We start from the raw sequence: 27,387 nt of genomic DNA on the forward strand, positions 1-27,387 counted from the left end.
CTGTTTTAGGAAAGCGTTAGGGATTAAGCATTATGTTGAATTGTTTTAAATATAATCCTGTCCCATGGTGTTTTGTTCTGGGTTAAATTTCTGAATATAATCCAGGATCAGGGAGATTTAGGGAAAAACCTACTTTGTGCATGTGCTGCCTTTTATTTGGGGGTTCAGAACCTGCCCCTTCATACTTCTTGCATGGAAGACTGCAGAATCATAGCCTTCTTTACAGTATTTGGCTTGCAGAGCTGATGCTGCTCATTCAGTGATCCCTAGCTACAACACTGTCTAACAACGTATGGTCCTCTATGGGTAATTTTTCAGCAGAACTAGGACCTTAATTTCAAACACACTCAGCTTCCAACATGCTGAGCCCTTTGGAAAATCTGACCCCTATATTGAGTCTTTTTTAAAGCCCGAGGTTGTGGCTGGAATTCCATGATGCCAGATCAGATTTAGCTTGCTTATTGCTCCCAGTGTTTCCTAGGCCAGTGCATTTGGGTTCAGGAAATACCATCATTCAGTCACATGCATGTGGTCCTATTTGGGTTCAGGTGCCTGCTCCATGTCTTGGGGTCTCCCACGTAGTGGAGCAGAGAGGAGATGGAGGCAGCGGAGCTGTCGATTGTCTGCCTTGCTGCAGGAAGGAAAGCTATTGCCTCTTTAATGCTCCCAGCCACTCCTTTATTCTCTCCTCCCTTTACTTCCTGTTGGTGCCTCCTTCATGGATCAGTGACCCCCCCCCCCATCCACTCTGTCAAATTGCTTGCTCCCACCTTGCTCATTCAAGGATCCAGGCAATCTTCCTGCCCAGTTCCAGGAAGTCCCCTGCTGCCAGCTGCCTCCTTGTTGTTTATGCATTGTGTGCACTGCACTGAGTGATTATTACCTGTGCTTTGCTCCTCACATTAGGAATGTTTTTAGTACAGACGGTAACAATTATATTGGCTCAGGCAGGCCTAGAGCTGCAAAGAATTTCCTGTCTTATTATTTTGGATAGTTTAAAAATACTACTTTAAAGAAACAGAACATGAATGTGAATAACTATTGTGGGTGCTGTGATGGCTGGGTGAACTGGAGCTACACTAGGGAGAACAACACTGCACGGAGGCTTTGTGCCTGAATGGTGCAGGAGCATACAGAATATCTCAGGGGAACGAGAGGCTGCCTGCACATGAGTGGCAGTTATTACATCTGTTCTACAGGTGCTCCTCCCTTGGGGTTCAGCCTGCTCCATGGTAGCTGCAGGCTAGTGCATAGAAGGGTTGGAGCTATGGTAATGTACCTTAACATCATCTTTCTGGGATCAGTGCTTAGTGCTGCTGGAGCACTAGAAACTCAGTTATGTTTGCCTCTTGCATAGGTGCACTGGAACAAGAAAGGAAATTCCTGTGCTTACCTCTAGCACACCTGCCCTTGGCATCTATAATGGAGTAAAATATTACTACAGATTAAGTACTGATCAGCATGGTATCTGAGAGCCCAGTCCAACCCTCATCTGAAGGGAGCCAAAGTTGTTGTTGTCTGCCATTTTGTGGCTTTTGCAAAAGGAATTAGCTTGTGTCAGTCCAGTTCCTAGTGGCCATCTGTGCACATCTGAAACCTAATAATCTCTGTAGTGAGTCCAGCAAGTTAGGTGGCAGAGAGGTGAAGCCGCCATCTTACTTTCTGAGATGGTCTCCAGAACAAAGTCGAGGCATGTTTTGGAGGATAGGAACAACATGGCAAAGCTAGCTCTTATGCTACCTGCGCTGTACCAGTTCTGTGAATAAACAGGGAGTCAGTGCTGCATCTTTCACAATAACTGATTTTCTTCTTAAAAGAAATCAAACAATGTCCATAAATGTAACATTCCCCAGCTCTTCCCAACTACTGCTATTCATGGATTCCAATAGGTTCTTCTATGCAGGCTATAGATGACTTTCTGAAAACAAATATCAACCTTTTGTCCATACCAAGCCAAAGGAAGGAACCGTTCACCTCCCAGACAGAGCAGTAACTGAAAGGGATAGCTCAGTGGTTTAAGCATTGGCCTGCTAAACCCAAAGTTGTGAGTTCAATTCTTGAGGAGGTCATTTAGGGATCTGGGGCAAATATCTGTCAGGGGATTAGTCCTCCTTTGAGCAGGGGGTTGGACTACATGACCTCCTGAGGTCTCTTCCAACCCTGATATTCTATGATTCAAAGTATAAGAGCATTTAGGCAGCTCCTAATGCAGGTTGTTCTGCATGTAAAGCTGAGCGCATCATTCTCTGAAAACACTGTAGAGAAGGCTACTGAAATCCAGACCTCCTGCACAGCCAGTCAACATTGCCTTTTGTACAGTGAGGTAGCTGCTGTGATGTAGAGAAATTGCTAACATTTTAGACACAGATTTTCAATGAATTGTTTTTTCTCTCTTTTTCTAGGTTTGCTTTTTACTAGCTGATTCTCTATAAGTGTTAAGCTGCTCATATTTTGGTGCATTGTGCTATGTGCTGAGAATTTTTATCAGCCGCCCTTGTGCTAGAATGTGGTGGAAATACAAATGTATTTGAAAAGCTGAGGTTATGTGCACAGAAGTACAAAGCATTAAAATGAACTGTTTTCAGGTGGACAGGAGGCAAACCAAAGCTGAGTCTGCACCTCGGTTGGGTTCAGTATATCAAACTGGCAAGGACTGAATGCATTACTCTATTATTAACATTAACTCTTGACCACATTGGTTTGTTAGTTTATTTGTGTACAAATTACAATAAGAATATGCTACATAACCGTGGTTCTAAAACTTTTTTTTCGTGGACCACTTGAAAATTGCTGAGGGTCTCGGCGAACCACTAAATGATCTTTCCAGATGTTTGTGCCATTAGCTAATTATTGTAAAGTGCTTTGGATAAAAGCGCTATATTAAAAAAACCTTAATAATTAACGCTTTTTTGTTTTACAAATAAAAGCACACAACTCATATTTTAATATCAGAAGTCTTACCTTTCTAATGCGATGGATGTGCCCTTTCTCCTCCACCACGGCAGCCCCCAAGCTGGGGCTGGGAAGGGGGGAGTATCTCCCTCTCTCCCCCACCGCAGCAGCCCCTGAGCTGGGAAGGAGGGCCATCTCTCCCTGGCAGCCGCAGCCCTGGAGCTAGGGAAAGTCACCTCTTTCTCTGGCCCCTGCAGCCCTGCACACCCCTCCACTCCCCTCACCCCCTCTTCTCATCCCACCTGCTCCCTATTCCCCTCAAGGCCACCACCTCACCTTACATGTGCATCTTCTTCGGGGTCCAGGCACCTAATTAGTGGAGCCATGGCTGCACAGTTCCCCTAATTAGGTGGGTGGCCCTTCATTGTCTTGTGTGCGGCCGCCCAGGCACACACCTTAGAGGGAACTAGCCGTGGACCACCATCCACGGACCACAGTTTGAGAACCTCTGCTACATAATTTTGAATGAAATGTGTGTGCTTTGCAAAGGTTTACTGTGTTGTCTTCAGCTACATGTTCTGATCAAATGAAGAAAACCCTAGAGTCAAAAGCATATACTGAAAAAACCTGGGATGTTATCTGTATTAAATGGTCTAGTTCTTAGGACATGGCAGTGAGAGTCAAGAGTCCTGGATTCTATTCCAAGCTCTGCCACAGATTCACATTAGCGCTTCAGACAAGTCACTTAACCTCTGTGTGCCTCATTTCCCCCATTTGTAGAAGGGGGATAATATTTCCAAGTTCACAAGAGAACTGTGTGATGTACAAGGGGAAAATGTGTTCCCTTGCTTGGGTGTGGGAGTCCTAAAAAAGATGCAGAACCATGGAGTTTCTTGGCCACAAAGTGGCTGTGTAGGGGAACTCCACACCCTGTGTGTGCCGTGAGTGTGGCCAGCGGGTTCACAAACTATGCAGATCCACTGACCAAAACCCCAGCACAGTGAGCTCTGGCCACTATTGGGGGATAGATTCCCTCTGTGACAATCCTACCAGATATGATTTTGAGCAGAGATTCAAAATGTGAGCCTTAGTTTTTGTAAAGAGCTTTTTGATCCATGGATAAAAGATGCTGTAGAAGTGCAAAATATTATTCCACTTATCAACAATGGAAATGCTGCTAGTTGTAGCCGTAGGTTCTGGAGCAGACAGCAGGGAGAGAATCTTTATTATTCCCATACGAATGGAGATCAAGTGCTGGAAGTGACAAATTTAATCTTCAGTGGAAGGAGGTGGTGCTGGTTATTTACAAAGCCTCTGCAATTGTGTGGGAGGCCATCAGGGAATTAAGCAAAATGTAAAAATCAACAAAAATACAAACAAATGGCAATCCCAGATGTAGAATTTATGCTCAGATTTTGAACAAAGTTAAAGCAGAGTGCCTTTTAGCATTGGTTACTGAAACAAAAATGCTGACTCTAAGCAGCTTGACACAGGAGACAAACCCGTTTTAATTTATTTCCTATCGTAAGTTGTTTCCCTTTAGGTTTTAGTTCTGGCAGCAGCAGCAAAAAGCAAATGACACACAACCTGTTGGAAATTGAACTTCAGCCTGTTAAAATAATAATAATAATAAAAAATGCAATAAAATGCCTCTTTAAAATGTCACTTTAAAAATGTCTGCTGTTTGTTTGAAAATAACTAATATGTATGTAGGCATAATAGAAAGGGTCTGATCCTGTAAACTTCCTGAGAATCCCCTGGAAGCCAGCATCCATGTCCTACCACATCCTGCTGTGGTGATGAATACTTAGATTGTGTGTGTGTGTGTGTGTAAGTACACCATGCTATTAGATTGGACTTCGGTGTTAGTTTCTATGTACCACATGTGTGAGTAAGGATTGCAGGGTCATCGTCCAGAAAGAAAGAATCCTCAATTTCATAAGCCATTGTATTTTCTTCACACAGATCAAGCTGAAGGATTTCATTGTAGGGAAGAGTGTCGGATCCTTGGTCACTCAGATAGATGCTGGATGCCCCGGAACTCTGTCCCCAGTCGTGCAAAATCCCCTGAGCATGGAAGGAATGTCATGGCACTCTCTATAGAAGCTACCACTGTGGATACAGAGCCTTATGAAGACTGTAGTACAAAAAGAACTTTTGCAACGTTTGGCAAAGATGGGAGTGAACCCCTCGCCGACGAGCGTATCGTCAACCTGAAAGGCAAAAGAACAGTGGATCTGCCCATCTGCAGCCCAAAGGTAAATGGTGCAGTCCGCGAAGCGGGGAATGGCTGTGAAGCTGTGAGCCCCATCACTTCACCCCTTCATCTGAAGAGCCCCCTGTCTAGCAAACCTTCAGTATCATACAACACAATGCACTGCCCAGTAAATCGCGACCTGGAGCAATTTGTAAACAATGGCCCTTCTCGGCCCACCGAAGCAGAGCCTAGAGGGGCAGACAGTGAAAATATAATGCATGAAATTAACCCACTTCTGCAAGAATGTAGAGAAAAAGACTCACCAGGAGTGAAGAGACTAAAAGACATAGTACTCTAAACGGCACCATATAAAAATGAGAACCGACACTACTAAAGCGCATATTGTTTTTAATTGCTTACCAATGGTTCACAAATTGCTGTATTTAAGAGCTTTCCCTAAATGTATTGTTTATAAATGAAGCTATCGTTAATGTGACAATCCCACTTGTTTCAGCAACCAGCAGGGGTGTTCAATTGAAGCAAATTAGCTTGTTTTTCTTTTGTCATGGGGTGGGGGTGAAGGTGAGACCAGTTCAGTTATAAAGAAGTATTATGTATGGAGTATTTTCAATTTATATATTTTTATATCTCAAAACTCTCTATTATAAATTGCCATTCTTTGTAATGAATTGAATTGAAAACTCCTTATCTGGCCATCCTTAATAATCACCCTGAAGTTTTTGTAGTCTACACAATTTAATGGCCATTTCTTATGTACAACTGTTAAAAGAACAATTCAATGAGTTTTAATATTTGCCTAGCACAAGGCTGTTTGTACTTTAAAATGTTGCTATTTTGCTGTGGACACCCCTGCATTAAGAATCCTTTTGCTATCACATGCTTATCTGTACTATTATCGTATTTGATATTGCAAATTACTGTATGTCTAGTGATGGCAAAAGGCTTTCAAGTTTAAAAAAAAACACAGATATATTTAAAACGTGGGAAAACTGCTAATTTCAAAGCCAATGTAAGGAGTGTTCTCTCCCCGTCTTACCCTCCAGCACCCCACACATCCTATACTTGTTTTCACAGAGCTATGATAGATCATTGTGGAAAGTCATTTGGGGGATATTCTGCTGCCTAATTTGCAGTTGTTAGATGCAGTGTGCTGAACGTTTTGAGATCCATTTTTTTTTTTTTTGTAATGTCAAGGCACTGCATGGAAAAGCTTCTCCGTAAGTTATTAGTTCCCAGGTTTAGATATTCCCTGTCTCTAATCATCTCAAAGTGAGGGAATTGTTTAACAGATCTAAATTAGCATCTTGGTTAGACACACACTTCTTGATTCAACATTTCCAAGTCATGATTACACTTAAGTACCGGCGTGAGGGTATGTATCTCATCATGGAATGGATTTTAGAGTGATATTATTTCTATTTATCCTGCATCAAAAATAGGTAGAGAGTAAGCAATAGAAGGATATACGTGTAGGGACAGACAGGTGAAATGTAACACCACTACTAATCAAATTAATGTGCCTTCCATATGGAGAAGAAAAATTTGAGTCATTTTTTCTCATAATTAAGTACATATTTTATGTGGTTAAAAATTTGCACACATGAAATTGATTTTTAAAAGAAAAAGGACCATTTGAGCTACTTGAACGGCCATTTTGTAGAAACGAGGGGAGCTATAAAGATTTTCACAGCATGGTATATTCTCTGCTCTCCTGCACTACATAATTGTTCAGATTGGGTTTGAGTGGGGTGGAGTGGAGGATGAAGGTTTGTGAATTAGTAACCCTTTATTTGACATACTTTTCTACCCAAAAGAATATTCATTAGAGCTTAACGGTTCATTATGAGGCAGGGAAAAAATAAAGATATTGCCAACATTTGCTCTGCCAGTGAACTGAAAATAATGGTTTCTAGAGAAACAGTCTTCCTAGTACTAATGTATCTTGATAACATTCTCGTTACTTTGATTTATTTAAATTAAAAATGTCATCAGGAAAAGAGCCTCCAATTGTTATTGTCGAAGAAATCAAATAAGCTCCAGTCCTTTCTTTTCTTTAGAGAAGGTGGATAAAATGAATATGGTTGAGTTTTTGACTACTCCAGTTGGTACATTACCAGTATGTCTTATGGGCCCAGGAATTTGAAAATAATTTATCAAAAGGAACTTCTAATTAAATTACTAAAACTTTTTTTATTGGTGTTGATTGCTACCTCATGCAGATGGAATCCCTTTAGTTGATGTGACGGCATCTGTCCCTCTAAAACTGACCCATATTTCATTTTTTCCTTTAATTTTGAAGTTTGATTCATTTTTTAAATAGTATGTTCTTTTTATTCTAGTTTTTTATATCTGGGGTACTGTACTGCTGTCATTAAAATATATATTTTTTGCAAGTGGATGTTTGTTATATAAGCAATAGAAAAAACAGGTTGGTTTCGGGGGGGTTAAGTTACTGGATATTAAGATGGGTGTTTTGTTCATTATGATGTAACCTGTATTTGTTAACTTCTGAGAGCTTTATTCAGTGAAAATTCATGTCCTTACTTACTGAGCCACAGAAGCCTCCTGGATATCTTTGTTAGCTGCAGAAATTAATCCTCATTGATTGGCAGAAAATTGTTTCTTGAAGGATTTTGTGTGTGTGTGTGGCAGCAGTAACTCATAATAAGTCTATAGTACTGTTCCCCCCCCCCCCCCCAACACATATTCTTCAGGCGCATATGGATAACCGATGGCAATCATGAAACTTTTGACATCAGGGGCCTCTACTTAGGATGCTCAAAGACTCTGGTTGCTTTAGGCTAGCTGACAAAATGAGTTGAAGTTTATATGAACCTTTTGCTCTCTCGTGGAAAGCCCACAAAAAGGGCTTGGGTTTCTTCAAACTCCTGTGTTTTACTGCTGGGATTTTGTTTCAAAATCCAGGAAGCTCATTAGTTTTGCACCAAGTTCAGTGAAACTCTCCATCCAAAAGTTACCTTGAGATTTCAAATTTTCACACCACCAAATGTAAACAAACCCAAGTGGGGATGTGTGTGTTGCAAATGGTGTAAACTGAACCTATCCAACTGCTTGATGCAATCTCTCCTGACTTGAAATGGGTGGGTGTCATGCTGCATTAATGGCAGGTCATTTCCCTGAAATGAGCCATTCAAGTACTTCACAAAAGGGAGCTGATGAGGAATAGCCAAAAGGCTTCCCTGAGGAGAGCCGAAGGCATGAGCCCTCACTCTGATAGGAGAGAGCCCCATTCCCCGCCCCACAACTCCATGTCTGCAACAAGTGAGAAACTATTTAGTCAAGAAGGTCATGTTTGGGTCCAGATCATAGAGCCGCCTTCTCTCCCCAAACATACACTCTCCACACATAAGTATGGCCCTACTTTAATGTCATCTGACTCTGTTTCTGAGCTCTGGCTAAATTCCAGCACTAACATCATGATTCCTGCCTTGGGTTATCTTGATCCAGCTTCACTGAAGACTCCCATTGGTTCCCTAGGGGGTTGGATTGGGACTTAACTCCCCAAGCCAAATCATTTGCCCAGAAGGGCTTGTACATTATCTTCTATGGAACTGAGAGCAACAATCCATCAGGCAACATGGGAAAGGAGTGGCTAGCCAATTAGCATGGATTCTCCTCCATCCACTACACTGTGCTGTGAAAATTGGACCGTCCTGTTCCTCTCCCACAGCCCTCCTCCTCCCCGTCCAAGGAGAGACTAGGCGGTGGTCCCCAGTCACCTGACCCGGTGAATATAAAACAGACAGAAGAGTCCAGCTGTTGATTTCTACTGAACTTGGGCCTCTGACTATTGAGCTGCCAGCGCCAGCCTGGCACTGGGTGGAAAATAGATGCTAACTGAAAAGAAAAATAAAACATTTCTCTGATTTACCTATTGGAAACATTCCTTGCCACTTGAAATAAAAGCGCAGCCCAGAAAATATGTGAAATATTTCTTTATTAAAAAGGAGTTTTAAGAGGTCAGTAAGCCCTGCTGCCTCCAAGCAAACCATTTAAACAACAGTCTTTCCCATCCTGGCCTGTGCTGAAGCTTAGGATCTTGAGTGCCTAAGGCACTTGCATGACACATTGTTATCACATGAGAAGAAAAACCAGGAGAGGGACTAGAAAAGGTTTATCACCCACAGAGTTCCCTCCCCCCTTCCAAATATTTTCTATTCCCACTTGCTTTCCTTTTCTCATTTGAAATCAGTTGAGAGCTTCTGGCTGAGCTGTGTTATAATGTTTAAAGTAGTTAAATTAACCACATCAAAATGTGAATGACCCAGGATGGCTGTTTTGGACAAGATGTAATGAAGCTCTCTTTAGAATTTATATTCTCATCAAATTTGGTGCAGGAAAATTGTAAGAACGGTGTAGTAGTTTATACCACCTTTAGCAGCCTGATTTCCAGAGGTGCTGATCATCCACAACCCACAATGAAACCAATATTGGATTGCCCCTGCAGCATCTCTGGATACCAGACCCCAAAGATACAGTCTGAGTAAATTCATGACATGCTCTATTCAAAGTGTAATATTTACCTACTTGATAGAATATCTTTAGAAAATCCTTTCACAAGTGGAATTTTCTTTTCCTTACATTGAAATCTTGCAGCACTGGTTTTATTTTTATGCTGATATATACAAAGGGGAATATGGGGGGGTTGGTTACGAGAGGGTGGATTGATGGTTTTAAAAATAATCCGTAAGCACTTAATGCATTGTCCTGATGAAGTTGTTGCGGTTATCTCTGTTTTATTGTGAAGCTGGAGATGGCCTGTGGATCACACATTGTGCAGAAGTAAATTATGTTTTTTCAAATAGGAAACAAGTTGCTTTTGTGAAGAACACACTGTCTGATTAATATGTTGAAATTACTCTTGGGGGGGGGAACTAATTACGAATAGAAACACATTTGTCTGTCATTGGGGGAAATGGATGATCTTGTTGCTACAGCTGCCTTTGCCGCTACAGATAATCTTTTATCCAACTTATGAGGTGCATTTAACCTTAGCAGAAGAACCCAGCTAACTCTGTTGCAAGCCCTGGTGAAATGGATTCTTTACTGGCATCTGCTGATGTTCAGCTGATACGAGCTGGGATATAATCTTTAGTGACAAGAGCTGACCGAGTGCAAGCTAGTTTTCAGCAACAAATACCTCCTTGCACTATTCAAATGCTAAGGTATTGGTTGCAGAAGATCTTAAGTCTGAAAGGTACAAGCTTCTGTAGCCCGCTGACCAGTCTGATGACACCATAACTGCCCGCCAAAGCAAGGCGGATTTCAGTGGGACTTAAGTATGATTCATCAAGGTGTCTCTGTTGCTGATTATATGAAGAATAAATTGTTGTATATGCTGATATGTATGTTATGTACATTTTCACAGTGATGGAATCATTGTAAACAAAAAAAAGGAAAAAAATCACCATTCTGTCTATTTTATGAAGATGATAAAGCAGCTTTATTAAATTATTACAGTTCTGTTTCAAAATGGTGTACCTGCCACATTTTCTCTCATCTAATGAAAACTTTGTTTTCCACTTCAATGTGATTTCACCCTCCCCGACCCCGCTTCGAACATTAATGCATTTTAGTATTAAAGGCAATTATTGAATAAAATGGAAATAAGTGTTTGGTTAAATATGACTAAGAGGGTTTGCTTGTGATTGCCTCGGATCGTTGGCCTGGCAGAAACCAAGGCAAACAGAGCTGTTCAAATGGTCTTTTCTTAACCCTGCAGAATTTCAACTGATGCTAAAATGGATACTGTAATATCCAGGGGTGACAGCCCAGTTTTAATATAACAGCCTTATTTTTAAATGTTTTAAATCTCAGATCTATAATAGGTTCACTGGAGGGTGAAATTCACTGTAGTGCATTGGGACCACATAAGCCCCTCCCTTCTATTTAAATTCCACTTACAACCCATGTTGAGGGCTTAATGTGAACTGCAAAGGAAGGAAAAAAAGTGTGTGTGTGTGTGCCCCCTTTCCTTCTTCATTGTTTGTAAAGAAGGCCTATAACATGTTTTTTCCACTTGCTTTCTACTACAGGAATATGGGGGAAAGCAAGTCTTGCCTTTCCAGGTGTTGCAGGAGGTCTCTTTGGAGGACCTAGAGAAGTGGTTAGGGAGCTTTCTCAGCCCTTAATTGATTATCCTTCTGCAGGTCTTGCACAGGGGTGAATTTCACCCATAAGGGGGTGTTATACTGGTCTTTTTCCATTAACTGGATTTGTACTCATTTTAGCTAAAACACTGAAAGACTAAATAAACCCAAATATCCTGCAGAAAAATAATTATCCGGTGGGGTCTGTTTGAGGAACATGTGAGGAAGTGGAGTGGCTGTTGGTGATGATGGGAATAATAGTTTAAAAACAGATTTATATTTGCTGTCTTTAGCTTTAAAGCAATGGAGAAGGTTGCAGCAGTATGATACAATAGTGAAGGTTCCTCTAGGTTTATCCCTTAAAAACTGCCAGATTATGAGATTTGACACTGGGGTGATGTAACAGTTTATACTGGCCCTTTAATAATCGAGGGGGCCAGATCACCTCATTCCAGGAAGATGAAATTAACAAAGGCTCAGAGGATGGTCTTAGCGAAAGATAGGAAGTAGTGCCAGGGAATTAGTAGTTGGATGGGGAAAAAACCCAGCACTCTATCCTTTTAAGGCACAGATCAGGAGCCCTGAAGTGTGAGGTGAGGTAAGGCTTCCCTCTCTTCCAATCGAGAGGTGCAGTCTGGAGGAAGGTAGTTTATAGATAACCACTTCCCTTGGATCAGGAGAAGCGCCAGTAGCAGAAAGAAGCTAGAAATGGCTAGGAGTGGGGACCCTGTGAAGAACAGATGCTGGCAGGAGGAGAACTCCATGTGGGTGGAGGAAGAGCCAGAGATAAATGTGAGCTCTGGTGTTGCAATGAGGAACTTTATTTTTGAGACCTTAGAGACTATGTGGGATTGATTGTGGTCATGAAACCCGCCTTGAGTGGAGGGTGGCTCTACTCATAAGAGAGACTATGTAGAGCTCATTAGGGATCCTGAAGAGGGAGAAGAGAGGCAGGGTGCTGCAGGGGGACCTCTGGCCATGAAGGGGCACTCAGTAAGTGGCAGCCCTGTTACAGGACAGAGGAAGAAAATCCCTCTACACTGCAATGTGTGGTAGAAAAAAAATCTCTGCTTCACTGCAGATCCTGTATTCCTTGCACACTCAGAACTCCAATGTCCTTTCACTGAGAGTTGTGAGAGAGCAAAGGATGCAGGGTTGAGCCCTTGATGGGTTTTTAGTTATGAAGATCCGTTGAGGCTGAATTCATTGCATTGTGGAGGACCTGCGCAAAATCATTTGCACCACTTTAACCGCACATTAAGTACTTCCATGGTGAGTCAGGCTTGGCATGGCTGTTTGCACGGGGGGCAAGGTTCCGCATTTGTGTAATAACCTTTTACCATAAGGATAGATTGTATCAGATTACTTTTTATCATTACATGCTGCAGGCTATTCATTTCCATTAGAAATCTGCTAAGGAGAGTAATGCCAAAAGAAAAGCAGGGCTCTGGGAGCCAGATTTTCAAAGAGCTCAGCATGTTGGATGCACGTTGGTGCCGAGAACGTGAAAATCTGACCATAAGAATCACAATAGGAGCAGCTGGGGCCGAGTACTTTTATCTGTTCCTTATTATTATTTGTACTACAGGAGTGCGTAGGACCCCCGATCGGGGATCAAGTCCCCATTGTGCCAAGCACTGTACAGACAAGTAACAAAGGAGACAGCCTCTGCTCCAGTCTAGCTGTCAGGCAGGGCCCGGTGAGTGCATAAAAGAAACAAACAGGAGGGTGGGAGGAAGAGGAAATGTGAACATGAGCAGAGCAATGGAAGTGACAGGCATTGAAAATCTGACCCATTTTTAGGGGCCTATAGGGAAGCCAGGTTCCTCTGAAAACCTCACCCCATCTGCAGGGGCTGAGCACATGGAAACCTGGCCCCACAGAGCTGTGTTGATCTGTGCTAAACTTGAGCAGATTTGGACTGATGGAGTAAAATTTGCCATAGTACAGAGGGCCCATAGGAGGCACCTCATAAAGCCCTGGGCCCTTAGAATTAAATGCATCCCAGCATAGGAAACCCATGCCCTGATTACACTAGTGCTCCCCGTGTTGCTATCACCAGTGGAGCTGCACCGGTGATGGTGCGACTGTGAGTAATTTCCCAGGAAAGGCAAATCTAGACGAGGCCACAGAGGCTTTAAAGTCCAGGATATGATTCTTTTGCTCACAGATTTTCATGAAAATGAGTGATAAAAACATGCATATTAAAGTGAGTACATTGCTCTCTGGACAGTGAGTGCTCTGCCCTGCTTCACAAGCAACTCCAGCGTGATTCACCAAACCAGCAATGCCTCATCCCTTGTTGGACCAGCCGAGGTGGGAATGATGCAGACGTGGCTCTCGCTTTCATGGGGGAGTGGAGAGGGAGGGGAGCATCTCAGGATGATTGTAGGAGCAGCATTGATTAGTCCTATAGGAAGATCTCACCAGCCCTCCACAGGCAGGGGGTCTGGGATGGCAACCTGCAAACAGGCACCTTCTTGGGGCTTTGGGAGAGCCAGGCACAATGACCCTTAACTAGCAGTAGTTTAAATGGGAGGGGACTGGCAGCAACTTCCTTGCTGCAGCCCTGGGGAGCCTGCTATAGGGGCCGTGGAGCAGCTGGGATTGGGGCAGCTGGGTGCTCACTGATTAGTGTGACATGCCAGGGCACTCTGCTGCATGGCACTGCAGGCTGCCTAGTGCAGGAATTGGCTACTGCTGGTGGCTCATCTTCCCAAGGCACATGCCAGCGCACGTCACGTCAGAGGGCAGAGCTGAGCTAAGGACGGCTTAAACCTTGCTTTGGTTTTTGGAGCGCTGTTCCTGAGGGCGGGTGATTTCATGGGATTTGCTTTAGCAAATTCTTTCCAGTGTTTGCCTTCTCTGCAGAACCAGTGGGAACAACGCCTTCTGCAATCTCACGGTGGGAAACACACATTCTGTGGGAGCGTGTTTGAGCTTAACCCCTTCAGTGCTACTGACCTTTCCAGATATGTCCAGCTAGAACAAAGCCGCTGAGCTGTGAACATCCCAGGTCTGTCTCTATATAACACAAGTGCACTGGTAACTGGTGGTGGTGATCATTCACTTGGCTTGCTGATGGGCAGGTTTCAATAGAGCTCCCAGTTGGGTACCTGAAACCTGGCTCTAGTTGTGGGTCTTGAACTCATTAGCACATTGTATGAAAGTGAAATTCACATCATGTGGAGCGCCAACACAAGGGTGAAGGTCTTGTGTTGATCCTCTACTTGGGGTGAATTTCACTGTATGGTCCCAGTCCAATTCCCATTGGATTCCATGGAAGGACTTGCATTTACTTCAGTGGGAATTGGATCAGAGCATGATTTAATAAAACTGTCCCAACCCATCAGTGCATTTCACATGCTGCAAGGCTCCTGGTTACAGCCAGCTGAGAGCCATTTGAAATGTCTGCTATGATATCTCCCCTCTGCTAGACAGCTGTCAGTACACTGTGTCTCCTCCAGCATACCCCAAAGAATTTAGCATCTTAAGGCCACTGCGTGTTTAGACAATAAATGTTTGTATTGAATTTTGCATAAATAACAGACCCAGAAAAGGGCTTTGGCTGATGGAGGCGAGAAAGGATGATTTATAGCAGTCCACTGATAAAGGAGGAATTCCTTTTCAGAAATGATGCTGGCCCTGAATAATGCACTAAATTCTATTCTTCTCAAGGCCTCCTTCCATATTAACAGCGAGGGCAAGATCCTCAGCTGCTGTGAAAGCACTGAAATCAGAGAAGCTATGCCGATTTTCACTAGGTGGGGATCTACCACACAGCTTTTAATGGGGCCATGATCTATGCTATGTGTATGGAACACAGCTGTGACTTACTGGTCCACAAGCAGACACATTTGATATTTACTTTAAGATCTTTATATTTCTTTCATATTTTCAATTACAGTCCCAAATATATCAAAATTATACAAAGCATTTTGGTGCTGGTAAAACTACAAAGGGGACTGCTAATGGGATGGCACCCTTCACCTTGGCTTGCCCAGGCTGCTAGTGACTAGAAGCTGCTGCCATCTGAGGGCTGCATAGTGGCTTATGTGAAACGAGATGGTGGGATTCAGCTTGTTTCCCGGGAGGCAGCTGTGTGCATCAGCAAACCACCCTCACATCTGGCCCCTTCATTCACAGTCTAAGTGGAGGCCAAGGCTAGAATGGGCTGTGGAGCCTGAGTCCCCTCTGGGCCATATTGGAGGCATACTGGTGGGGCAGTGCATGAATCTTGCAGTATCACTGACTGCCCTGGAGGCAGTGCACTCATGTGCTGTGCCCGCTTTGCTCAGTCTATGCTGGTGCCAAGAGATACCATGGTCTCTCCCAGGGAAATCCCCTGCCCCAGCCGGCCCCCTAGGCTTGCACAACAGGGGCCAGAGGAAGGAGGAGGCTTAGCCAGGGTGTTTCCCCACTCTCTCTTGCACAACACCCCCGATGGAAGGGGCCACAAGTTAGGGCACCCTTCAAACTGCTCTAACCTCCTTCCGGGGCTGGCCTGGCCCCTGCAAGCCCCGACGTTACGGGGAGGTGAAAGCTTCTCTTGGTCCCTGCCCTGGGATGAATTTTCCTGAGTGTAACTGTTCTGTGCATGGAGAGCGGGTTTTTAGTCTCCTGGACCGACACACGCATCAGCTTCACTCAGAAGAGAGAAGGGATATCTTAACAAACAATGGTGCCAGTTCTGACCCAGCCACAGTTCAGAGCTGGTTCACGGAGAGCACTCATTTGTTTCTTCTGAATATTATTTTTTATGTTATGTCTCCCATTTGAAGTTAAACTGGAATATCTAAATGCAGCCAAATTGGATTAACAGGCAATGAATTATCATATACTTTGACTATTAAATTCACAAAGAGAAGAACAAACAAACTGGAGGGATCAAAGGCCTGAAAGCATAGTGTAAAAAAACCCTGTCTGATTGAAACACTGTATCTCCATACACTGGAGAGAGAATGGCAGGAAGAGAAGAAGGGTGGGAGATGGGACCCAATCCTGCATTCGTGGCAGCCCCTGGACATCTTTAGTTTCCCTGTTGCAATTTGGGTGATTTGGGAGGACTGGGAATCCAGGATTGGACTCCAAGCATGACTTCTTATCTGCCATTTGTCTGTAATGGTGCGATAGATGTGCTTAGCGCTCTCACAATAAATAGACAGTCGTTGCACTCGGAGGATATTCCCTCACCGAAATTGTCCTCCCCATAATCCCATCAAAGCAATGAGGGGTTATCACCATCCCCACCCTCTAGGAGACCTGCCCACAGGAAGCCATGGCCCTCTGGGTGGAGGGGCTGTATCTCTGTATATGTCCCTTGGTTCTCTGGTAGTCTGATTCTCTTGGCTCAGTTGGTGTCCCAATATGTGCGGGGATGGGGGTCACAAACAAGGGAAGGAAACTCCCTGTTTTCAGAAGGGGTTCACAAGCATTAGGTGGTCAATGTGGTCATCTTGTGGATGAATGGGAAGTGAGAAACTCAATTACAGGGGAGCCGCATGTCTTAACATAGCCTGCAACACAAACTATAGGGCCAACCTTCTTTTCAGTCACACACACCCGCATAAATAGCCACCTCAGACACTTCTGGGACATTGCAAATCAACAAACCAATCTCAGGCTGATTGGGGAGCATCCGACCAGTGAAGAAATTGAATTATTATCACAGGAGATACATTCTAAAATGGTCAGAGTGCACCACATTCATTATGCACTGGGGGTGGGGGTCAGGGAGATAGCTAGAAACTAGGGTCATGAGTTATTAATGCACATTAGGAAGACTGGTGGTGGTATAGTGCACCTCTGTATGTCTGTGGTCAGAACTTTTGTTCATCCACACCTTTAACTCCACAGACTTGAGCCCCTCGTCATTTGTACAGTCACTTCAGCCTTCCTGTCCAGGATTCCCCTCTGAAAGGCCACTCTCCACAGACGCGGTATGAGGTGAGTAGCAGTGGGACAACCGTGTCTGTGTGCCTGTATCCTGACACTACTACATCAGCACGCCCACAGATCTACCCCTAGAGAGGAGCAGGAACGTGTGTCTCCACAGTTGTAACATTACTTTATGCCTTATCATTCAGAACCATAACACAGAGGAACCCCAAACCAGAAAGAGAGTGAGAGCGGGCTGCTCCCTAAAAGGCATAACCCCCCATCCACTTACTCTAGGCTGGCTGGCTGCAAACTGACTGACAGCGTCTGTTTGCCAGCCAAGCCCAGATCACATGCTTCCCTGTAGAGCCCCCTAAGCTGCAAGCAGGAGCAGGAACCCCCCTGAAAATTAAAGTGACAGCATGTAATTTTTACGCCATTTTCAGTACACCACCCTCTGAACCTCATGCAGTTATTTACACCTGTGTGAAGTGGATGTTAAACTATCATCAGGTCCATTGCCAGGTGGTGGACCTAACCTGGATCTGTACTGCTTTGCAGCCTGTTCTGTACACAAAGTTGCAGCAGTTTAACTAGTGATTTTTAGCTGATTTAGTTAAACCTGGGGCATTTTTGAGTGTGGAAATACTTACATGGTGTGATGAACTGGGAATGTTCTTAATGTTTGCTCTGAATACTGTGTTGGTCCCTCAGTGTCCCCTATGCAGTTCTTAAGTATCTAGGTGGTGGAATAAGGGTGTGTGATTGCTGCAGAGGAAGGGGCCAGTGCACCTAAATGCCTGGCACGCTGTCTCCTAGCAACTGATGGCCTGGGCCCCTGCAAGATGCCAACTGATGGTGTGGGAGATAAAGAGATCAGGTGACCTCCTGGCCCAGGAAAGGAACTGAGCAGAGAGGAGGGGCTGGAGGGATTGTTAGTCTGGAGCTGGCTGGGGACGAGGCGTGAAGTGCAGACATGGGGGTCTGGCTCACTGCCCCCCAGAATGGACCCGGCCAAGGGGTCCGGTTCGCTGTAACTACAAGCTCTGTTTTAGACCCCGTTCCTGTCATCAAATAAACCTCTGTTTTACTGGCTGGCTGAGAGTCACGTCTGACTGCAAAGTGGCGGGGCAGGACCCTGTAGCTTCCACAGGAACCCGCTGGGGCGGGCTCGCTGGGGGAAGCGCACGGCGGGGCAGAGGATGCTGAATGCTCCAAGGAGAGACCCAGGAGGTGAAGACGTGTGAGCTTCTTGCCCTGAACAAGTCTGCTCCAAGAGAGAGGAGGCTCCCCAAAGTCCTGACTGGCTTGGTGGGGAGCAGTTCCAGAGCATCGCCCGGCGACTCCGTGACAAATGGATATAACCTTGGCATATGTTGGTGTAGCTTGCCACCAGAGCAGAAAACTAAGCCAATATAACTAGATTTAAACATGGGGGTTTCTGCTGGTTTAATTACATTGGCTTTTAAAGTGATGTTGTTAAATTGGTGCAACTTCTGTATGTTGGTAAGCCCTGACAGAGAGCAGAATTTGAATCTAATTTACTAGGAACTGGACTCAGACCCCCAATTCATTTTACCTGGGTCCCAAATAGTCATCAGAGAGAGAAACTCAGCCAGCCGCACAATTATATAACACCCCCTGCTACTTCACTTCACGTTGCATGTGTTTCCCTATTTCATTTTAACCCTCCAGAGGTGAGCGATAAAAAATGGGTTGGAGGAGAGGGGTGACTGGAGTGGGACATGTATGTACAAGTTGTACATACAGGCTGTATGTACATGAGGTGACTGGCTGGGGCTTGTTCTCCTCAAATACATTAAATAGTTAACATTCCGAGGCTGCAGCATGATCAGTCATTGCAACCTGTATTTTTACAGCACGATTGTGAAAAATCCTCTCACGGCGCTTTGCATTAATACAGATGAAAAATAGAGACAGTGGCAAACAATATTAACCCCATCACCTATCAAGCTTAAAAGCTTTTCCTGAGAAAAATGTCTCAAGATTGCTGTTAAGTAATTGCAGAATGGGCTTAGATCTCTTAGGGAAGATCATTGCACAACGTTGACTGCAAAAAGCATGAGCTCCAGCATATTTTTGCTGAATGCCCAGCTCTACTTCTAAACCCTCCCTCTGGAGCTCGAGGGGTGAGCTAAGACATATAGCATGAGAAGGTCAAAGTCATACACTAGACCAATTCCTCACAAAGGCTTAGAAGTTAACAGAAGAATTTTAAACTCAACCTGGCACTTTATGGGAAGCCAGTGCTGCCTCTGAAAGCTCAGGAGTGGCACAATCCAAACAGCAGCCTTGGCAGGAGCCACTCTACATTGGCTGAAGGTGATGGATTGTCTTCCAAGGCCCAGATAAAAAAAGAATTGCTATAATAAAGCCACAGAGAAACAAACACAGGCACCAGGGTTCCAAATTCCAGTGCAGGAGGGATGGGGGTTGCCTGGCAACGTGTCAGCTATTGCAAAGCTCTGCCTTCCTTGGCAACTGCTTGTCAGTCATGAAACTGAGGCCTGTTCAGAAATGAAAAGTGAAGCCATCTGAGGCAGAGGTGTCCTTTGGCTTTCTGCGCCCAGGCCCTCTGGACCATGTGACCACTTCATTGGCCCTTCCTCCTTGTACGCTTCAGACCACTGCCCCTTCTGCAACATAATGGCCACTGCTGTGCATTATGGACTCACCCTGCTTCATACCATCCAATGGCCCCATCACTGCCTGTTGCCCACTAATCATGCACAGCTCCCTCTACTGTTGTCCACTCTGCCTGCACCCTTGGCCCTTTCCCCTCACTAGGACTGCACTCACATCCTGTCTTTCCTGTCATCCAGCTCTGTGCCTCCCCCTGGCTGGATAGATGCCCCTTCTCCCTTGCTGTGCTGTAAACTTGCCCTTTCCTCTTACTATGGCCAACCCTTAAGCCACATCCCTTCACTATTGCTGCTCTCTGTCCTCTCCCACTTGGCCGTCGTCACTCCAGCCTTTCCCCCTTCACTGTGTGTTTACCTGTTATTTTTCCCTGCTACCCAGAATGCACAGGTTCACAGACAGACTCTTGAGCTTAAGTAGTATGTCATTTATTCGCTGCGTTAGTGAGTCATCAGTCCACTGCAACAGGGCCCAGCACAGGGTTAAATACACACGCCCACCCACATTCTGGTGCTCGCTTTGAATACAGTGTTACAAAGTTATTCATTAGATATTGTATCAACCCTTTTCAGTCTAACACTGAGATTAGTTTGCTAACTCAGTTGTTTACCGGATTGGACTGCTGACCCAGTTGTTCACCTGATCAGTTTGCTGGCTCAGCTTTCTACTAGGCTGTTCTCTTTCCTTTTCACATGCCCCAGTACCTTCAATATACATCCTACACATTCCATCCTACACTATGACCTCCCCACCCACCCCTGCCCTCCTGCCCTTTCCGCTCTTATTATGGCTGATCCAATCTGCTACCGCCCCTTTCCCTCTTCACTGTGTTCACCCCCTGCTTGTTCCTCCTTTGTTATGGCTGCCCTGTTCCTCCCACTGTAGCTTCCCTATTGCTCTATGCAGTTGGCCTTGTCCCTGTTTTGCTTGTGGGCCCACTTAGATCATCGCTGTATTGTTTGGTGTATTTTGTAATCTATTTTTTACTGGTGACAGGCTTTTCAAGCATATGTCCCCATCAAATTAGGCCTGTTCAGCAGTGGTGACATTAGACACAGGTGCTGATGGTAGTGGCAGCAAACAAACCAATAGGGCAAGCATGGCGATCAGGTAAAGAGTTCGGGTGTATGAAGAGCTGTGTGTACGAGAGCAGCTGTGCTGACCTTGTGGCAAAGAGCTCCTCCTAGGCAAAGTAAAACAGACACCCAATCTGCCGTCACTCAGGCTGGGGACTGGTTCTGCCACCTGGTACTAAGGAGTAAACATCCCTTCCCAGCTCCTTTCCACACTCTGCTCTACGGGTTACATTCTGGGCAGCAGTCATTATTAACCTATCTCCATTCTGCTCCCTCAGTGTACACTATGAAGAGACCAGACAGACAGAGAGGGGAGCTGTTTTACCTGGCAAGACATTTCTGCATAGAAGAAAAAATAACAAATGACTTCATCCTGCTTCTTTTTCTACTAGTAGAGAGATTCTTACACATATGCACACAAAATACAAGGGCTGTTGTTCATCCACTTGATTGCCTGTAAAATTAGTATTACCCAGTCCCTTCTGAGCAGTTTAGTTGAACTCATAGGGTGAACAGTGGAAAACCTCCCACTCCTTTCAATGAGGCCAGGGTTTCACCACAAAGCTCTTGATCCTACAGTTCCTGGAGAGGACCAATATGTGTTATATGGAGAACTTATTAAAGTAAGAACTTCTGAGTAGCATGTCATTCTCTAGTTCTCTTCTGCAGCACATGGTGTCAGCTGTCTCTCTGCATACACACACCTTTGCTTACCTGCAATTGTCCACTAATATAAGGTCTGGCATCTCCTAGTCTAAATTTAGGCGTCTCCCTGTCCAAGCTTCCAGTGCCACCCAGATCCACCTCTAAATTACCACAACAAACATTTATGTTCATTCATCAGCCATAGCCAGTATGATCCCCTAATTGTACCGTCCACAGATCAGCAGTGTAGCACTTAATTGCTCAATGGCTAATTAGCTGTGGTAATACAATAATTCTATGTTTGCTTGGCTTGAAATGCTCCTGCTGAGTTCTTTTTCCTCTCTTGCAGCTCTGACTGAATCTTCTTGCCTCCTGTAATTTCCACTCTCCATCTGCATCAAGTTCAAGAAGTTGTCTTCCCTTTCAAAGCTAGACACAGCTCCACTCCTACCTGCATCTTATCTAAAACTCTTTATGAGGCGGTGACATGACTGTGCTGGCTCCATCTGATGTCCAACTGGATTTGATAGTATGCATCTATCTCATGTGCAAGTCTTGGAATGGAGTTAGAATGGGATGAAGGCCCCTTGGAATACTTAACTGACAGTATAGCGTTCTGCTTATCAGTTGCACTGGAGCTAATATGAACCAGTGTTGTGGGGGTCTTCAGTGTCCATATGGACCGTGATTCTTCTGAATTAGCTCAGTATTTCATTGCCACAATGATAAGCCACAATTACCTTTGTCATAGAGTGAGCACCACCTCCTGTGTTACAATGCACTTGTCCCACTGAGACAGAAGATGTATTCTACTGTCCTGCCCTTAAAGACTAATAGAACCAGGTGATCCTGAGCTTCCCACAGGCACTGTACTGGTAGTCTGATAGGACAGAATAGCAGTCTTTTGACAATGACTGTCAGGAGGGTTGGGGTCCCAAGTGCCCTTTTAATATTCTCCATCCTCATGAGTCTCCTTGGTACGAAAATAGCCTGCAACAGAGTAAATGAGAAAAAGACTAGCGCCTTCCCCCTCATGTGGTAATTGAAATAATTAAAGGTGCTTTAGCTGACAGCCTCCTGATTTAAATCTGAGGGGGCTGAAATAGAGCATTTTCAGAGAGGAGTCCTCAGCTCTGGAACTTGCTTCTCTCATTGGTCCATATTTTCCCTATTGCAAAATGCTGTGTCCATCTATGGTGCCATATAAATAAGCTGCATAACAGTGGGTGATGGCTCCTGGTGAGCATCCTCAGGCAACCCACCCATTGTCACTAACTTACAAACACACTTTTTGGCTCTTCATAGGATTTTATTTTTCCAGTGGGCCCCATGACCTCTGAGCTCCCCAGGCTTTGGGCCAGCTGCTTTGTAATGAATGGCACCTGATCAAGATGCCACTCTGTCATGCAGGCCAACAGCTGAGTGGTATCCGATTATAAGAAGCCGTTTGCCTTCTGCACTGTGAACCTCACCTGGTGGGGGGGGAAAGCTTGTTTGGGGCCAAAATGTTTTGCTGATGCACGCTGTTTGCTGAAGGAAAGAAACTCTCTGAAATGTACATGCTTAGTTGGAGTTTTTCTAATTTACATTTTCTGCTGTTTACATTTACCAGTGGTTTTTTTCCGTGGGCTCATATTCTAAGGCTGGAAGGGACTTTGCTACTTCCCTTCAGCCCCGGTAATAATTATAACAGTTAATGTAATACAGCCACTGACACCCCTGTGAGGCTGACTCATTTGTGCCTGAGCTCCGCCCGTCTTTCCCTGCACAGTCATGTGAGATTCATGATAATCCAGTCTTGCTTGCAACAGTGACTCCAGAACACTCCTCCCATGCCTTCTGTTTGAAGCATTGATTTTGCCTCCAATTACTCTAGCAAAAAGAGCCCACCTCTTCAGAAAACAGCCATTGGAGGTCAAAACAGAGTCATCATTTGAGTGACTAAGAATCCAGGGACCTTCCCACTAGGGGTCAAGGAGAAGCAGCAGTGAAGGTTGCGAGAGTTAGATGGGGAGCTCTAAGGGGCTGGAGAGCTCAACCAGATCTCTCAGTTCATACTCTGTAAACTCCAGTCCCTGCTGCTGTTACTGGGGTTCAAAGACTCTGTGAGGTCTTTGAGGAAAATGCCAGTCCAGAGACCAAAAGAGGAGAGACCCTTATGAGGTCAGAGAGACTGCTGGTCCTGCCAACCTGCGAAGGAGTTGGGTCCCTCCCCTCAGCCAAGAGGACAAGCTGTGAATAGATCTGGGTAACTCCTGCCATGGATTAGAGTAGGCTCATCCTTACAGAGACCCATTTTTTCCAGAGAGATCTCCATCCCACCCCTGCTTGGTGCACTCTCTCCCCTTTGGCATCATTGGCTTCCATCGCCCTTGGCAACAGGATCCGCCCTCTACGAGGTTGCCAGGATGTGTGCACTTCAGCGTGATGGTTTAGCAGTACAGTAGTCATAGCTAACACAGAGCCAACGGTGGGGAGTTAGCCCTAGGAAAGGGGTGGAATCATTTCATGGCAGTGTTGGATGAGGAGAGGCTGGCTTTGTAAAAGGACACTGAAGTCAGTCAATACTGGCTTTTTGTAGCCCTCACTCATGGCATGTCACTGGGACCACTGGCTTGCCCGGCACTCCCGTGTGTCACATACTTACCGTAGATTGTGGGCTTTTATTCTACTGGTTTATTTGCCAGCCTTTTTATGGCTCTCTAGTTTCAGCTTAAAGAAGGCCATTCAGGGCAGGTGGCCCTCGTTCTTTGCTATACTGTCTGCTTGTGTGTTGGCTCTTTAGATGATCGGTGTTGCTCCCGTTAGTGGGTCCTGCTGGCTTCCCCAGGGGGACTGCAGTACCGGTGTGAAGACTGTTTCCCTGGTGGGGACACTGCACAGTGCTGAGGCATCCTCCTGCAGAGCCCCCTTCTGCCCCTCAAGGTCCCAATAAATCTGCCTCTCCTGTTTAAAGCCTGAAGACTGCTGCCTAGAGATATGGAGGCAGAGTTCCCCAGGGGAGGGGGGAAATCGTAAGCTGTAGCTTGATTGAAGGATACAAGTAGCACTCAGCTTTTGAAATCTCCAAAGAGAGTTGAGATATTTCTTGATCTGCTCTTAAATAAGTCATTGCGACTGCTGTTAACTTACATTAACCACCAAAAGGCATCTTGGTGTGCTGGGAGTGAGGCGCATACATCTCTGTGCATCAGGACAAGAATATATCTACCCCAAAGGTGTCTGTGGAGATGTCATGGCCGGCAGGAATTCTGCTTCTGCGCCTGGGTGTAGCCTCAGGAAGAGACTTGGAGGTATTAAATATTTGATTCACAAAGTTTATTTTAGCCTGATCCAAACTGGCGTTGATCTGTTTCCAGAATTTAATTGGTTAGAAGAACAAACTCAAGCCCTTTTCTGAGGCAGAGCCATTGTTGTGTTTGCAGAGCGACATTATAACAATAGATCAACATGACAGAAGGAGCCAGCAAAGGTGTTTTAAGATTCAGGCCCATCTGCATTTACCAGTTTTACATAAAGTCAGCACAAGCTCAAATATCTTTTAAAGTATAATAGGCAAGCTGCTATGCAGCTCCGTGAAATCAACAGTTTGAGTTTTATAACAAAGATGTGTCACATATCCATTTTAGAGATAATGCCTGTGCCTTAATGTAAATCCAGGTAATGGATATCTTCTGCATAGTCACAATGCAAAATGCCTATGCAACCTGGGTCCTAGTAGCATTCCCTCTCCCCTTCTCTGCAATCTACAGCCTTGCCTGGCAACAACAACGAAATGGTGGGGCCAGCTCTGTGGTTAGTGATGCACTTTGTAAAATAGGGCCCCGGATTTGATTCACCAGACTAGCTGCTTTTTCTTCCAGAACTGGCAAGACTCTTTCTCCTTTCTTTGTAACCGCCGCAGCCTCAGAACCCCCCCCCCCACTCTCTCTCACTAGTCCATTCCAAATGCCACACTGCTCATTATTTTTATCCTCCCAAAAGGGCTAGAATCACACCTAGTACTGGGCAATTTGTCTGCAGTGTGGCACACACACACACACAGACGTGCTAGCCTAGCCCACTGCTTCTAAGCACAGAGACTGGAAGAAGGAGGGGTGGGCCAGGGTATTATTAGGCCAGCCTGCATGGCCTGTGCAGGCCTGCTGCACTTTGCTCTCAAATTATTCCTTTGACTCTTTTTCATGTATTACATAGATAGGGAGACTAGAGTGCGGCTGCACCTAGAGGAGGGCAGCGTGCTGTTTGGCCACGTAGGCCAGGGCTACAAAAGGCTGTCACCCCCCTGACATGCAAAGGGTCAGTAGCCAATGAGACCAGCGGCTGCTCTTACATTTGTCTCCTGATGTCCTATCCTCCCCCTGCTTGGCTACCATCTCCACGCCCATCTCTGGATTCTGGCACTTCTCAGGCAGATCCCAGTATGTTCTCCGGCATCAGGTCCAGCTCCTTGTCCTTGTGATCTGCCTGGTCCGTGGAGCTGGTGTTCTCCTCTGCCCCCTCCTCACTGCCACTGTACAGGTAGCCTCTGTTCTGTCCAGTTGCACATCAGGCTTCATAAGAATGAGCGCTGGGCATTTAGCTTGCCCCCTCCATAAACTGGCAGGTTTTCCACTTTGCTCTAGATCTGCTATTATTGTCCTGCACTTTGTCCTAGCCATCGATCTTTCCTCAGAACTGTTTGCTGGACCAAGAGGTGCCCTGACCTGGCAAGGTGCTCACACACAAATCAGAGACCAGAGTGTTATGAATCATGCCAGGCTCAGCTATGACTGCATTTCCCGCCATCCCGAATGGTCCCCAATGGCCAGACATTTGCTTCTGGCCAATTCACAGTATAGCCTCTTCTGAGACCTTTTGGCTAGGAATGGAGTTGATCACAGGAGAATGTCATGGTGATGCTGGCCAAATAGCATGCAAATGAGCCCCATGGGCAGTGCTATTTGCACAGGTAAGTGGCTACTGGCAAATTTGGCCCTCTGTTCAGAAAGTAGTCTAGCCAGCCACCTAAGCACTCTGGGGCTGTTTTGGGAGGATATTGTGGGTCATTAGATCACGCTCATGCTGCACCAGTGAAAACTGGAGGGCCACATGGTGGTTGGCCTTGCTCCAAGCACATGTAAACCACATGATCTAAGCTCCTGTAAACCCTTGGGAGCATCTTCACCTGTGGATGTGAGGTGTTACATGGCCACTAGGCTCCTTTCCAGCTCCAGGCAAAAACCTGCTCCAAAGCCCTGGTTAGCCATGCCAAATTTCGTTAGTGGAGACAAGGACTCTGGGCAGCAGTAAACATTGCTTCTGATTGTTACTGCGCTTGATTCCCAACTGGAGCTGCAAGTTTTAGCTGTATGACTGATTCCTCTTGGAATTGGAATGGATGAGAAGGATGTCAGTAAATATGAAGTGCTCTGTTTGAACCAAAGCCTTTGCTATCACCTTTCCCAGTAAATCCCCTTTGGGTTCATCATTCAACCAACATGAAATGACAGCGTCAAAATGTTTGGATTGGGTATTTTTGTTTGTTGCCCTTTTCAAAGCTATTGAAAAAGGCATATCTTGCTGCTACGGCTTAAAAGTGCAAACGGTTATGACTGAATGTCCCCAGTACCTATTTCCTGTCTTATGATTTGAAGAAGTGAGTTCGTGCTTCATTCAAGATTGGAGCTGCAAGTTGCATCCTTAAGGTATTACATGTTAACAAACATGTTGATGGGTCAGACTGTGTTTTTAAATGCTACTTTTTGCTTTTTTTTCCCCCTTGTAATCTAGTACGGGCAGCAGTACCTTTCGGTTTATTTCATCAAAGGTCTCTAAGCAAAGCTTATATCAAAATTTATTGCATCTTTGGGAGTAGTAATTTTCAACTCAGCTTTCACATTACTCCATATTTGTTACTACTCTTCCA

At 45.1% G+C, this 27,387-nt stretch overlaps 1 protein-coding gene across 3 annotated transcripts in view; it reads left to right on the forward strand.

Annotated features, from left to right (window-relative positions):
* PCDH19 (protocadherin 19) overlaps window positions 1–10,754 on the forward strand; it is a 122,615-nt gene extending 111,861 nt beyond the window's left edge. For 2 of the 3 annotated variants that reach the window (XM_039487449.1, XM_039487448.1), the window contains exon 5: window positions 4,858–10,754. In XM_039487449.1, coding sequence (XP_039343383.1) covers window positions 4,858–5,447 — 590 coding nt within the window. In that variant the 3' untranslated portion in view covers window positions 5,448–10,754. The remainder of the gene's footprint in view (window positions 1–4,857) is intronic. The other variant, XM_039487451.1, reaches the window with a different exon arrangement.
* The last annotated feature ends 16,633 nt before the right edge of the window (window positions 10,755–27,387 follow it).

This window comes from Mauremys reevesii, linkage group 9 (genome assembly GCF_016161935.1).
Source record: "Mauremys reevesii isolate NIE-2019 linkage group 9, ASM1616193v1, whole genome shotgun sequence".
NCBI classification, from domain to species: Eukaryota; Metazoa; Chordata; order Testudines; family Geoemydidae; genus Mauremys; species Mauremys reevesii.